Source organism: Sparassis crispa (genome assembly GCF_003851025.1).
Source record: "Sparassis crispa DNA, contig_000003F, whole genome shotgun sequence".
In the NCBI taxonomy this organism is placed as follows: domain Eukaryota; kingdom Fungi; phylum Basidiomycota; class Agaricomycetes; order Polyporales; family Sparassidaceae; genus Sparassis; species Sparassis crispa.
In genome coordinates this window covers 1,111,439-1,124,600 of record NW_020939750.1, presented here as the reverse complement: position 1 = coordinate 1,124,600, position 13,162 = coordinate 1,111,439, and the positions used below count along the sequence as shown (strand labels likewise).

The 13,162-nt window shown below is 52.7% G+C and overlaps 5 protein-coding genes across 5 annotated transcripts; 2 read left to right on the top strand and 3 right to left on the bottom strand.

The window, feature by feature from the left end:
• Window positions 1-91: 91 nt before the first annotated feature.
• Window positions 92-4,781, top strand: SCP_0404380 (hypothetical protein; the record flags this gene model as incomplete). Its single annotated transcript, XM_027757172.1, has 9 exons — window positions 92-141; window positions 198-344; window positions 394-1,708; window positions 1,762-1,911; window positions 1,972-3,115; window positions 3,163-3,669; window positions 3,734-3,921; window positions 3,975-4,631; window positions 4,686-4,781. The coding sequence occupies 9 exons, from the start codon at window positions 92-94 to the stop codon at window positions 4,779-4,781; spliced, it is 4,254 nt and encodes a 1,417-aa protein (XP_027612973.1).
• Window positions 4,782-4,978: 197 nt separating this feature from the next.
• On the top strand, window positions 4,979-5,346 carry SCP_0404370 (hypothetical protein; the record flags this gene model as incomplete). Its single annotated transcript, XM_027757171.1, has 3 exons — window positions 4,979-5,002; window positions 5,068-5,124; window positions 5,185-5,346. The coding sequence occupies 3 exons, from the start codon at window positions 4,979-4,981 to the stop codon at window positions 5,344-5,346; spliced, it is 243 nt and encodes an 80-aa protein (XP_027612972.1).
• A 387-nt stretch (window positions 5,347-5,733) lies between these two features.
• Window positions 5,734-8,486, bottom strand: SCP_0404360 (Probable glucan 1,3-beta-glucosidase; the record flags this gene model as incomplete). Its single annotated transcript, XM_027757170.1, has 8 exons — window positions 5,734-6,213; window positions 6,279-6,744; window positions 6,800-7,087; window positions 7,146-7,264; window positions 7,319-7,454; window positions 7,506-7,510; window positions 7,568-7,601; window positions 7,654-8,486. 8 exons carry the CDS (start codon window positions 8,484-8,486, stop codon window positions 5,734-5,736), a joined length of 2,361 nt encoding a protein of 786 aa, XP_027612971.1.
• Window positions 8,487-10,730: 2,244 nt separating this feature from the next.
• Window positions 10,731-11,042, bottom strand: SCP_0404350 (hypothetical protein; the record flags this gene model as incomplete). Its single annotated transcript, XM_027757169.1, has 1 exon — window positions 10,731-11,042. One exon carries the CDS (start codon window positions 11,040-11,042, stop codon window positions 10,731-10,733), a length of 312 nt encoding a protein of 103 aa, XP_027612970.1.
• Window positions 11,043-12,006: 964 nt separating this feature from the next.
• Window positions 12,007-12,435, bottom strand: SCP_0404340 (hypothetical protein; the record flags this gene model as incomplete). The annotated part of the gene is made up of 1 exon (XM_027757168.1): window positions 12,007-12,435. One exon carries the CDS (start codon window positions 12,433-12,435, stop codon window positions 12,007-12,009), a length of 429 nt encoding a protein of 142 aa, XP_027612969.1.
• Between the last annotated feature and the right edge of the window lie 727 nt (window positions 12,436-13,162).

Below are 13,162 nucleotides of genomic sequence, written 5' to 3'. Positions count from 1 at the left end.
ACTCTATATCGTCGTAGGAGAAGAAACCCTCATCCCAACACCAGTTTACCTCCTGCGTCGTTGCGAGCTCTGACATCTCAACAAAGGAACTATGTCTGAACCAGCTGAAGTTATGGTGGAAGATCGTGTGAAGCAGTTACGGTGAGTGTCTATTAAGATTTTGCTCTTATGTATGCAAGTTGAACGACGTAATTCAGGGAAATATCCAAACGGAGGGAGGACCTTCTCCGTGAGATGTACCATCTAATGCAGAGACGGGAGAAGTTGGGTTCCGTTCTCTATGTGGATCAAGACGGAAGCGAGGACATGCAGATATTCTTGGATAGATTTGACTTGGAAAAAAAGTGAGTCATTGTTTGCCGTCAATGCGCTAATATTGAATCCTTTGTCAAGTCCCGAGTCAGGTCAAATATCCAATTTGCTGGACAGCGAGATGATGTTACCCATGTCGCCAGAAACTGAGCTGGAGGGCTCCGACAATGGTGAACCCACCGCAGCTGGTCCAGAGAGTGCTGCTGTAGAATCTCCAATGTCTGAAGCGCCTCCTTCTCCAGCTGGGACAGTTGATTTGGAAGTCGAAGAATTGCAATATCCAGAGGCTCAACAAACACAGGCGGTGTCCATGGAACTTGACGAACACGTATCCAAGCACTCTGCCAGCCCTCACTCTGAAACTCTACCAGACCAGGACATTGGGTCAGACGATATCCTGATCCTAGAATCCCTTCCGCAAAAGAGCAGCGTGCGACGGAAGGCAAGACCTAGCTGCAGACGTCGTTCTGAGCCTAGCGATGATGACTATGACGAGCTTGATCTCATTGGCTCAACCTCTCCACCACTACGGTCTCGGGCTTCATCTAGTCGACGATCTCGTACTGTCACTCGAGATGCTTCTCGTGTTCCTGAGATGCAAGTTGCATCTTCCCCTGTGTCGTCACCCATGCAGCCCATGGAGGAGGAATCGTCTATGGAACTCGTGGAGGACCTCCCTGAGGAAGCGCCTCTGAAACTCGTGGAGGACCTCCCTGAGGAAGCGCCTCTGGAAGCTTCTGAGGTGGTATCCCCGGAGATATTGAAGGCGCCTGAGGAAGTGACTTCGAAAGCACCCGAGGGAGAGCCTTTGGAAGCACCTAAGGAGCCGTTAGGGGACGCCCCTGAGGAAGAGCCAGCGGAAACACCTGAAGAGATACCGACTACATCTCAGCAAGATGAAATGCAGGAGGAAAGGCCAACTGACACTTCGCCGGTCACTCTCGAGAGTGAACAGACAGTCGCCAGTCTTTTGCGGTTCATGTCTCCCTTTGACGATTCCCCTCCTCCATCTCCTGAGCCAAGACGGCCACCGGAATACGTGATAATGGCACCTCCCTCAGCCCTGGTTGAGCCAGTCTTCAATCTGGACTTTGGGCCGCCTGAAGAGCCGATGGCTGCCGAATCTTCTTACACCCCAATAATCTCTCACTCCCCATGCCATCAGGAGTATACTTTGCCACCGCTAAGCAGCCTGCCTTTAGAATTTAATCGTAAAGGCAAACCTACGAGGCAACAGCGTAGACGCGAGAAGGAGAGAGAGAAAAACGGTGGAGAAGGTAAAAGAGAGGAGTGGATCCCTATGGGCATGAACAAATGGGGCGCGATAATACGTGCAAACCCTGTTTGGAAGAAGATGTCTAAGGCTACGAAGCATCTGAGCACGCGGGACTGGAATGTGAGTGAATGCACTCTTTAATCATTACGGTAGCTCAGTGTTGCGGAACATAGGTCGCGCTGACCGAACTTAAGCTAATACGTACTCTTGAGCGTATCGAGATGCTCAAAGACGCAGGGCAGTGGAGCTTCAGGCAGCCTAAGAAGCAGAGAGGTGTAGGCGGACTGACGAAAACTCACTGGGACTACTTGATGGACGAAATGGTAACATCTATATGAGTTCGCCAAACGGTTAAAACAGTTCACTCTGACACACGTTCACAGAAATGGATGCGCATTGATTTTCGGGAGGAGCGCCGTTGGAAAATCGCTTTGGCATTTAATTTGGCGCAAGCAGTGATGGATTGGCATGAAGCAGGCACCTTGGAAGAGAGGCTACGGAGAGGTATCTGCGTATTGTGGAAACCCCCGCGCCCAGAAGATTTAGAGGACCAGGATGCTGGTGCGAGTTTACGAGATACTGACATCTTCATGGAATCTCAAGGTGTAGACGAGGATCGTGGTGCAGACTCAAGAGAAACCAACACTCCCGCGAATGACTACGCTACAGACGACGAGAGTGAAGAGGAGCAAGAGAAGGAGCAACAGGATGTGCTTGACGCCCTTGCACCCTCTGTGGCGCTTGCGGAGACTCTACACGACCAGGAGATCGGGCAGATTGTCGAAAATGGGCTCGAAACCCAGGACCTTGAACCACTCAAGCCGAAGTTGGAAGACATTGAAGATCTGACAGCTTTGCGGAGTGCTGGTGAAGATGGAATCCGCGATGCGATGGAAGTCGATGGCGAATCTGGATCGAAAGAGCATGACCAACCGAAAATAGAAGAACCTAGCCGGGAGCAGCAAGCAGAACATTCGGGGTTGAAGCCGACTTCCCAAAACCCCTTGCTGGGAAGGTTGGAAGGTATCACTGTTCATGGGCAGCAAAAGGGAAAGCCAAGGTCGAATCTCTATGCCCCGCTCCGAGAGCAGATCCTCTATTCTGACGTTGATAAACTTTTCATCTACTTCGACGACATTGACCTTGTGAAAGCCATGTCGGAGCTTACCACTGAGGATCATTCACTTTCGGCACCACCTCCACCGTCCGATCTTGCTGCAATTTTCCCCGACCTACAGCCATATGGCCTTCTTGATGTTCCTGATCCTTCGTCCTCTGGGACTCCGGAAAACCGGAAGAAGTCTGAGAAGAGGGCGGACAAGGACGATCCTAACAAGCGAGCCGAAGATACTACATATACGAAACTCGTGCCACTCAATGACTTCATGTATAACAAGCTCACTCTGCTGAGCTCTTTGGAGCCCGGGAAACATTGGAGGGATGGCCACTGGCACGACCTTGACGAGACTCCGGTGGCTGCCGATTCCGAATCTGCAATGCCTCGAATAATTGAAGACGCTATGTGTAGTAAGTTCCGTATTCTTTTAAGTATTATATTCCTGACTTTGGTGTAGGTCTCTTTGAAGGGAGCAAGGCGGGTTCTCCATCCTCAATTCCGCACCAAATGCAGGGATCTACAAAGGATAAAAAGCGGGTTGAACAGACTTGGACCCCTCAAGACGATACACTACTCAAACAGGTCGTTGAGAAGTACCCTAATAACTGGCCGTTGATTGCGGATGTGTTTAACTCGTCCAAAGTCACAATATCAACGGACAGGAGGAGTGCACTGGATTGCTTGAACCGCTGGGATGCTCGACCCCAACCTGGTGGTTCAATGGATGGAAGCGCACTCGGTGCCGACGAAGAGGTCCCGCCTCACATTCAGCCAACTCCTACTCAGATGACCACGAGAGGACACGGACGATCTACCAGTATCAGTGTGGCAGCCACCGCTGTCAACAACGCTGCTGCGTCCGTCGTTCAGGGCGGAGACTCCAAGAAACGTCGCAGACACGCTTTGATTCAGGAGGCCATTCGCAAGTCGAATAAGAAGAGGGAGGCTGCACAGAAAAACCTGGGTAAACTCATGCTGACTTAAGCCTTCCTCGTGATTTACTGACTGGGTTGGACTCATTACTCTAGCCCTTCAGAGAAAGCCAGCAGCAATTCATGACACTCATGGCCAATACAACAAGATGCCCAGGCTGACTCCTGCAGAACTTAGCCGTATGAAAGCGGAGAAAGAAGCCAAAGAAACTCAGGATGCCATAATGAAGAGGAGGAATGAGGAGATGACTAGACAACAGATATTGACACAAAGAATGAATGCGGTATGTTCCTGCGTACGTTTGTAGTGGCTTGCCGGAGCTCATCTATAAACCAGCAACAGCAACAAGCGCCAGGACTGCCGCAGCATTCTCTTCAGCAACAGCAGCAGCTCCAGCAGCAGCAGCAGCAGCAGCAACAACAACAACAACAGCAGCAGCAGCAGCAACAGCAACAGCAACAGCAGCAGCAGCAGCAAGCGGCGTTAAACGGAGTTCCTAGAACCCAAAGTAGCGCACTCTCGCAGGCACCGCCCGTCCCACAGATCCGCACTCATCAGGTCGGTATTTCGCAACAACAAAGGCTTTCGAACCCTATGACCCTGGCAAATGCCCGTCTGTCGCCGACGCAAGTTATGCAAGCACAAGCAGCACAAGCCCGGGCGTTAGCACAGGCACAACTACAAGCGGCAGGTTCGAGTAGCCTCAGTGCTGCTGCACCGGCTTTGAGCGCTACCCACTTGTCGCCTGCGTACGGTGCCCGGGCGATGAGTTCTTCCCCGGCAATCCCTCAGCAATCTCCATCACTTCCATCTGCTGCACCTAATCTGTCCCGCCCATCGTCTGCACAAATGGCCAATCCCGGACATAATGTTCCAGTCAATCCAGCACGACCTACAGGTAACTTAAACAATTATTATACCCCAACCGGTCTCCCTTCGCAACTCACGGCGGAGCAGGTGGAGCAGGCGTTACGCCTGCAGAGTATTATTCGGGTATGTATACTAGTTCGTGAACAGAGGAACTTCGTCTGAATTCTTCTTCTCCAGCAACAGGCCCAGCAGCACCAGCAGCATGCCGGGCAGCTGGCGCAAACTACCCAGAACAATGTTAACCATATCAACGGTTCCTATGCCCAATCATGATCTACCCTATCGCCGTACGCTATACTGCCATGTTTGTTTGTACAGTAGCTCGCACCTCATCGCATCCGTTATGCATGTTTTTTTTTGCTCCCAGAATGTTTTTAGGAATTCCGAGGCGCATGTGATTTCGGATGACGTAGCCTAACCTACGGTGTATGCGCAGCCATAGTGCACTTTGTACTGATAACACCATCACAATGTCGTCCGGCAAAACAGCAGAAGTAAGCACATATATATAGTCATCCCTGTGAATGCAGAGCGGCTTGCTCAGACGCTGAGTATGAAGGATCAAACCTGGAAGTTGAAGGAGCAGGGAGAGGAAGCACGATACGTTCATCAAAAGGCCAGCGCGTATCTGGTGGAGTCTTCCGCGCCGTTGATTGATAGTTTATTCGTTATACAGGAGCAAGAACAATTGGCTGCGATTCGCGACCAAGCCGCCCAAGCTGAGATGGGAGCGAAGGGCACGGCTGCCGCTGGTAGGAGGGACAACGACTTCGAAGGGGGGTTCGGCGGTCAGGAAGACCTCGAGGACAGATACGCTACCACCAGCGGGGAGCATTGACGTTGAACGTTGAGCTTCGGGAGGCACGTCTAAAATTTGAGGCAGTGGATTCCTCGCCTTCGCCTCCCGTCTCATCCTGCGCGTAGCTCATGATACCAATCAACTTTTATTATACTAATAGCTAGCGCAACTTGAACCATGGTATTCGTGTCTACATTCTGCCCTAACTTTGATATAACCCTAACAAATGCGATGCAAAACTATATGATACGAGTATAAAAGGGTCTACCGTACGCGGCGGCCAAGGCCAACGTCCAAGTGCAGATGTCCGAACGAGTCCATGCAAGATCAGAGACGCTAACAAGTGCGCCACAAAAATACTCGAATAATGAGACTTCAGAAGCATCAGAGATGGGTGGTCGTGCACATCGGTTAGCGCCTGCTGTCCTATGAGCACAGCGGCGACGGCGGGGCGGTCGGCCCCACCCAAGGGTTGAGGTAGCTGCATGACGCGATAGCGACGTTCATCATCGCGGTGTCTGACGGGTTCGTCCAGCCATCCCCGACGCTCACGCTTGTCCCGCTTGCGGTCATCGTGGGCGGCGGCAGCGTAACCATCGTGCCCGTCGGTGTGTACGACGGGAAGGCCTTGACGAGCGTTGAGTAGCCCGAGTTGCTGATAGCGCTCGGCGGCCAGGGATACGAGGCCGTCGCGGTCGCGGGCACCTGTCCCGCATTGGCGCCACCGGTCTGCCAGGACTCCAGGGTGCCGTCGAAGGGTGTGGTGGGCGAGCACAGTCCATCCGCCTGCCTGGGGTCCGTGGGCATCCACCCGTTCTGCAGGCCGAGTTGGTATGACCACTGCGGTGACTCGACGACGCCCGTCGTGGACGAATTGCCGATCTTCCACGTCCAGAAGAAATAGTTCTAGGTCACACGCATGTCAGCACAAGCGTCATGAGTGGAGAGCGCAGCAACGAAGCGAAGCGCACCTGCAGAGCGTCCATACTCTCCAGCGCCCACTGCTTGATAGATTCCTTCATCGGCTCATCCCAGTTCTGCCAGTCCGTCCACGGGGTGCAGCTGCCGATCACGGGCCACGATCCCGTGTACGTACCCTCGTATCGCGTGCCGAGGTTGACGCCGTTAACCCACAGGCCGCAGTCGTTGATCGCGTTGCTGAATTCGCCCGCGGTCGTCAGCCCGAAAGCGCTCATCGAGTTATTCTGGTTCGCGGCCCACGTCGAGCATGGCACTGTAAGTTGCTGACTGTAGTTTGCGGCAGACTGCCCGTCGAAGCAGATGTACGGGTGGATGTCGAGAGATGTGCGGTCCGAGTTTGGCAGGAAGCCAACCCATTGCTCGAGGCCGAAGAAGCCTTCATGGAACGAAATGAAGGGGCCGTTGCCTGCACCGATGCCACTCGCCTCACGCACGAGCGCATATGCTTGCACATAGCTGTGGGTAGCAATTCGTCAGCATCGCCCCACGAAGCGCGTTTTAGAACACCCACTAGCTGGCCAAGTTCTGGAAGCCGATGGTGCTGCCGACAGGCTCGTTGGTGACGCCAAACATGGCGACCACAGGGCTGTATTCCGGCTGCGAGATGAACTCGGCGATGATGCGGATGTAATCCAGCGACCGCTGCGCATTAGCGAGGCCCATGGGGCCGTTGAGCACGTTGATACTGCCGAGTTTGCCAGAGTGGTTCCAGCCGTTTTGGCTGCCTGGCAGCGAATGGAAGTCCAGGTTAATACGCAGACCATACTTGCGCGCCCACTCGATTGCCTTCAGGAAATAGCTAAGATAGGGCATGAAGATCAATTCAAAATCCACCAAAGGTAGTATTGAATACATACGTCCAGGACACCTTAGCCAGGAACGGTTCACCCGTGCGGGTCTCGATAGCCCAGTAGGGAAGAGGTATACGAATATAGTTGAGACCAGCACCGGCAATCTCAGCGAAGTCCTGCTCTGTCTGAGGGAAAGAGCGAATCAGTACCAAAGTTAAAATAAATGGAGAACTACTGACAACGAAGGTGGCGTAATGATCTTCTAGTTGTTGCAGACCTCCGCTGGCAGTGTCGCTGGCCATGTTTTCGCTAAGAGTCCATTCGTCGACTGCAACTGTCGAAGCATTAAGATACTTCTGGTACAGGGCGGGAACACTACATAGTCTATTAAATGGCAGCTTCACAGCACGCCTAGAGACTACTCACATGAACTAAAGAAGAGGAAAGGTCGGTAAAACTACGATACAACTGTTAGAAAAATCACTCACGGGTTCTGTTACCAGCCAACCGCCGAGGTTGACTCTGAGGAAGGGTGAGTTGAGTGAGAACAAGAGAAAGGAATGATGCAACCTACCCTCGAATTTGATCAACACCATAGTTGAATGACTCATTCAGAGCGGGAGTCCATGACTGTGCTCGCGCATAGTTGGCCATAGGATTTGTCGGGTCATAATACCAATATCCGCCGAACGAGTTCTGGTAGGTGAAGGTCGAACCATCGGATGTAGTAACTTTGCTACCATCACCACCGGTCACGACCAACGAGCCCTTGGATGCAGCGCCACTGCTACTGGAAACAGGCGCTGCTGAGGATGACGTCTTGGAGCTCCCGCTCGAAATGCCCGTAGCGGCGTCTGACTTGGACGAATTGTGCTTGACGACACCAAAGTACACGGCTACGACGACCACGATAATCACAATCGCCAGCGCGACGAGGGAGACGATAATGATTGCTTTCCGCTTCGTCAGAGAGCGGGGAGACGCGTAGACTCCGCGTTTCTCGTTCAAGTAAGGAGTGCTGATCATCCCGGGAGGCTTGCTCTCCAGAGTTGGTGGAACGGAGGCGAAATAGTCGATGGATTGTGGTTCGTCATGGTAGTTATACGCGTAGAAACTGGATGCTTGGTCGCTGTTGCGTTGATTTGGGTCGAGAGCATATACAGATGGGTAATCTTCTGTGGGTATGGAGGGTGCAGTTTCTACGGAAGCAAGAGACTGTCTGGAGGACGAGCCGTATTCATGTAGAGCGGGCCCCATGAATGTTGCACGGGCAGGGCTGAAGGGACGGTCAGCCTGCAATGGTTCCATTTCTGGAGCGCGCGAACGAGGGGGCCGGTCTCGTGTGGAAAGCGGCTCATTGTATGTGGCACGGTTGGCTAAAGGAAGGCGGTCGTATGGTTGCGACATGCCGCGAGTCTGGGGAGAGAAGGAGCGTGGAGTTAGCAAGTTATACAGGTGGGACCAGGGGGCGGAAAAGTTTCGACAGTCAAATTGAGGACGGTATTTATAAGAAACGGTCATGAGACGCCAATCACCGTCGAATGACATCGGAAGACTCACGCGATGGGTGCCAAGTCAGGAACGGCCGGGCGTTGGGTATGAGGAGGTATAACGTCGCGGACGGGGAGGGGCGACGGAGAGAACGAGCGTGAGCAGAGGGCGAGAGAGAGAGACCGACGAGGCGAGAGAGCACCGGGAGAACCAAGACTGCAGCACGCGAAACAGACTTATCTTTAGCAAAAGGCTAACATCGCTAATTTTGGTACAACCGGCCGGCTCCTCGGCATCTCTCGGATCCCCTCCTCGGCACCTTCCTTCTCACCCTCTTCGTCGCGGAGCGCTCATGATCAGCCATGTACATAACATTGTAAGACCTCTTTCCGGGCGAGGACCTCGTCTTTTCTCTTTCAGCACCGTCTGTGCACCTGCCCAGTGTTGCAAACACGCACGCCGCCACTGACCAGTGATCATCAGTCCATGTCTGAATCCTGGTCGCCGTCGTGTGGCAACGTGTGCGACGCTCTGTGTGAGCCGTCTGTCGGCGCTCACTGCAGAGCTGTGGCGTACATCCGGACTCGCCGGAACTGCCGCGCGGGATTCGCAGGATCCATACTTAGGTCACGACAAAAATACTTTGGTGCACTCGAGTCGAAACGTTAGCAAATATTGCAGGGGCCTAAGAGCCCCAGAATTTCTGCGCAGGCCACCCCAAACTTAGTGACTGCATATCGATTGGACGCTGCGGACTCCTGCAGAATGGACGGATGATAAGAGCATGTCAGTCCACAGCGAACTGTCTCAAAAACGCTGATGCTTTCAACTTCATACTAGTCATCGTGGGTTGCACTGCCCGTCAAAAAACGCTATAGGAACATCGGTCTTACGTACACGGTCGTCAGAGTGGAGCCAAAGTCAAGCTATGTAAATGAGAGCGTACCGAGTCTAGTTATATACTGAAAATTTGGGAGTTCTCTGCATACGATTAGACTTGGTGTGCTCAACGTTCGCTTCCTTTCATGATGCGCCTCAATAATGGTGAGTACTTGAGTACTTACGCTCACTGATGCCGCACGGCGATTTCTCGACAGCCTCGCTTTCCAAGCCGCTACGTCGGATATGTAGGTGCCGTCAAGCTTCATCCACTCGTTTTCCTAGGCTGGCACAGTTTTCCCACGTCTTTGCTGCTGTACCCATGGAATTGCTACCCCGCGTTGATGCAGTCTTTCCATGCGGACAACCATGGTTGTCGGTATGAAGGAGACGGTTATCGTCTTGTGTTAAACTTCTCGCATTCGTATATTTGAAGGACGTTCATTATCTTCGGCTGATAAACTTCTCCCATTCATATATTTCAAGTACGTTTAATCTTCGGAGTCTGTCGTACCGAATGTTCTCTCACGGCACTGTCTGCTTTCTCTAGGCCTGTTGTATTTTTGCCCTAATCCTTCGTTCTATATCACTGACACAATAATTGCTATACTATCTACCACGCATCTCATCCGCTATATACGGCGGCAGTTGACTAACAGTGTCAGGGCGAGACAACGAGTTGGTACGTGGCTATCATTCGGTCACCCATGTGCTTCTCACACAGAATTGCTCACACAGAATTGGTATCACAGCAGGTCGGGTGCGACCCTCGGATCCGTCGTACCGAACGTTTCCTCACCCTAGCGAGTCCACCTTGCCCAGGCTAATTCTCTGTCTAAAATTACTGACTATAGTACTACACCGTCGGCCGTGCGAGGATGCATCTCGGGTCCGCCATCGATGACTGCAATTGTTCAATAATTACAGCGAGGCCCGGATATCAGGACACGATAAGTAAACGACTATCGGTGAGTAAAATATGCACACCCCGTCTAATTTTGTCCCATAGCATGATGGCTCACTTCTCGCGCTTATTCGAATGCTAGAAGCCTCAGGGCATACGGTCTATGTTGCAGATCTTATTAGGCTCCCGACCCGAAGTCTGCAGCCCTCAAATGTAGGAAGCAGGCGTCAGACACGGATATCCTGACGCACGAAGATTACTAGTGACAGTGTCCACCTACTTACACCCATGAAGATGCACGTGATTCGCTTCTGATCGTCCCGATTTTGCTCTCTCTGCTCATTGAACGAAGGACCGAGTATCACGACCTGACTGCATCATTCATCCTTCTCGTAGGAAACACATGTATGTGGTCGACTGGTCATACGGTGCCTGCGTGATTTTGCACTTTGCGCCAATGTATCGCCCTCGAGGCGCGCGCGGGCACATTCCACTTCTCCCTGGCTGCCGTACCACATAAGCTCTGCCTGGACCTCCGAAGAACCTCCAGGAAGTCGAAGCAGCATCCCATGGCACTGCGATACGCGCCGGCCGACCTTGACCGTACCGCCAGCGGGCCCGGATGAATGCTGGGGGGATGCTGCCGGACTAGAGGGCCTCAGATGCGTCCTCCGAGCGTCACTTGGCATTTACAATGGCGTCGCGTCTTCCGATGCGCTCTCTCCCGCGAGCACTGCTGACCGTCCGACCATGTGCGCCGCGTCCAGGTGGTCTCCGAGCGTGAGGGAGCATTCCTCATGACGAGGATCGATGCGATCCGCGCGTGCACGTCCGCGCGCCTTTCTGGTAGGCCATCAGTACTGGATTCGTGGAGAAGCCTCTAGCTCAGCAGCAGTGCCCCTGTACAGATCAGCCCGTGCGTACGAGGAAATTCTGAAATTCTTCAATGCCCCTGGCCGAGCCCATATAGCTAAAGTGGCATGCGCGCAAGGAGACTAGTACTGGTGGAAGATGGTAATTTTGCGTTGAGCCTATTAGACAGTGAGCACAGCTCTCGTCCTTCGGATTCTTGGTTGCTAGCTCGAGCGGGATGTGAAGATGGGGTTGGGCTTCCTGCGAGAGGAAGCCCTGCGTCGATCGGGATTCGGGAAATGGTATTTCTTCTTGCATGATCGTGTTGGTCTGCACTCGGCGTTCGCGTCCGTTGTGGTCGCTTCAGCTCGTCTTTGTTGCGCATAAACGTGTTATGGATTTTGTGGCATGCGGATACCTAGGTGTGGAAATTTTTGGCGACGACCTTGTGGAAGCTATCAGACGTACCTGTAGAAGAAAGACATGCAAATCTTGGGAGGAACGCAAGATACTCTGTGCATCAGAACGTTCTGGCCGCCGTCGCTCGGTGAGCATTACATGTTTCGTCTTTTGCTCCTTCCGAGTCACATGTCTGTCTCACTTTCTGTTTCCCGATGAAGGATACTGCGACTGAAGACTTGCCTCCTCCGCCGAGCCTGGAGAGCATCCTGAAAGTTTCCTGTGCACAGCGCCGATATGGCTTTGGGCGCTGTGTCGGGCCCATCGTGATTACAGAGCACGGTCAGATGTTGGCGTTCTGCCATTAATGAGTACAACGACGAGCGCACCAGGTGAGCACCTCTATTCTGTACGCTTGGCGCGTAGAGCATGGCACCTTGTCATGCGCACAGCGAGCGTCATGAGCCCACAGACAAGGTGATCACGATTAAAAACGAACGCGCCTGACAAAGCGTACTCCATAGGACGAAGATGCGGCAGAATGCTCGACTTGCGTTCCAAGTGAAGGTTTTGTGGGCTCGTGCGCCGTCCTTTGAGGCACGGACCGGTCAAGAGACAAAAGCCCAGGTCATCCTTGTGCTTGCCCCTTCCTCTGGTCCTCGTGGTCAAACGAAGCTGGCTCTTCCCAGCTTGTATGAACGGAGCTCCACTGGCGCGTTGGGGCTGTCGGCGACCGCAGCAGGACTTTCCCTCGCTATCTGGAAGCATCACGAAGACCAGCGCGCGCTCGAATCTAATATTGCGGTGTATATTGGATATCGCAGTTACCATGGTTTTTTTTACCAACGGTAATAGCTCCAAGGGCAAACGTCAAAGGCCCATTACTCCGATATCGCTCCATCGATGTGGGTCGACGGCCTGTTGAGGTGGATCTACCAAGCGAATTTCAGACGCAGCGCTTGAGGATGACCGCATACTGGCTCAATTCCAGTCTGTCGCCAGAGAAACGCCCGCAGGGACGTTATCATGTGAGACGGGGCCATGTGGTTGTATATTGCAGCCAGAGTTGAGAGAAAGACGCAAGCAGCGTACGCGTTATGATGATCACCTGTTGGCTTGGAAAGAACTTCGACTCAGATAAGTGAATCATAATGCCATAACATTCCGAGTGTCAGGACATCTCCACAATTCGATAGTGGAGAACATTCATCTGGGAAATTTCGTACGGTGGTCCTCCTGTAGTCGATGAGTTGTAAATGACCTTGAGAGTCGCATTCGAACGGTTGACCTAGGATGCTACTCAGGATTGGTGGAATGGAGGTACGCAAGTCATCTGACTGAAATCCACGTGGCTCGCGTTTGAGATCAATCTCTAATTTGGCGTTCCGTATATCGTACCTGGTGCTTAATTTTGTACTCACCCAGTCCTGCCGGCGTTTGAATGGAATATACCAAGTCTGTGTCCTCACCTCCGCTTCGGTTTTGCAAGCAAGATATTTGCAAATGAGGTATTTCACTGCAAACTCGTGGGATGCTGAATATTGCCACGGGAGGGAGG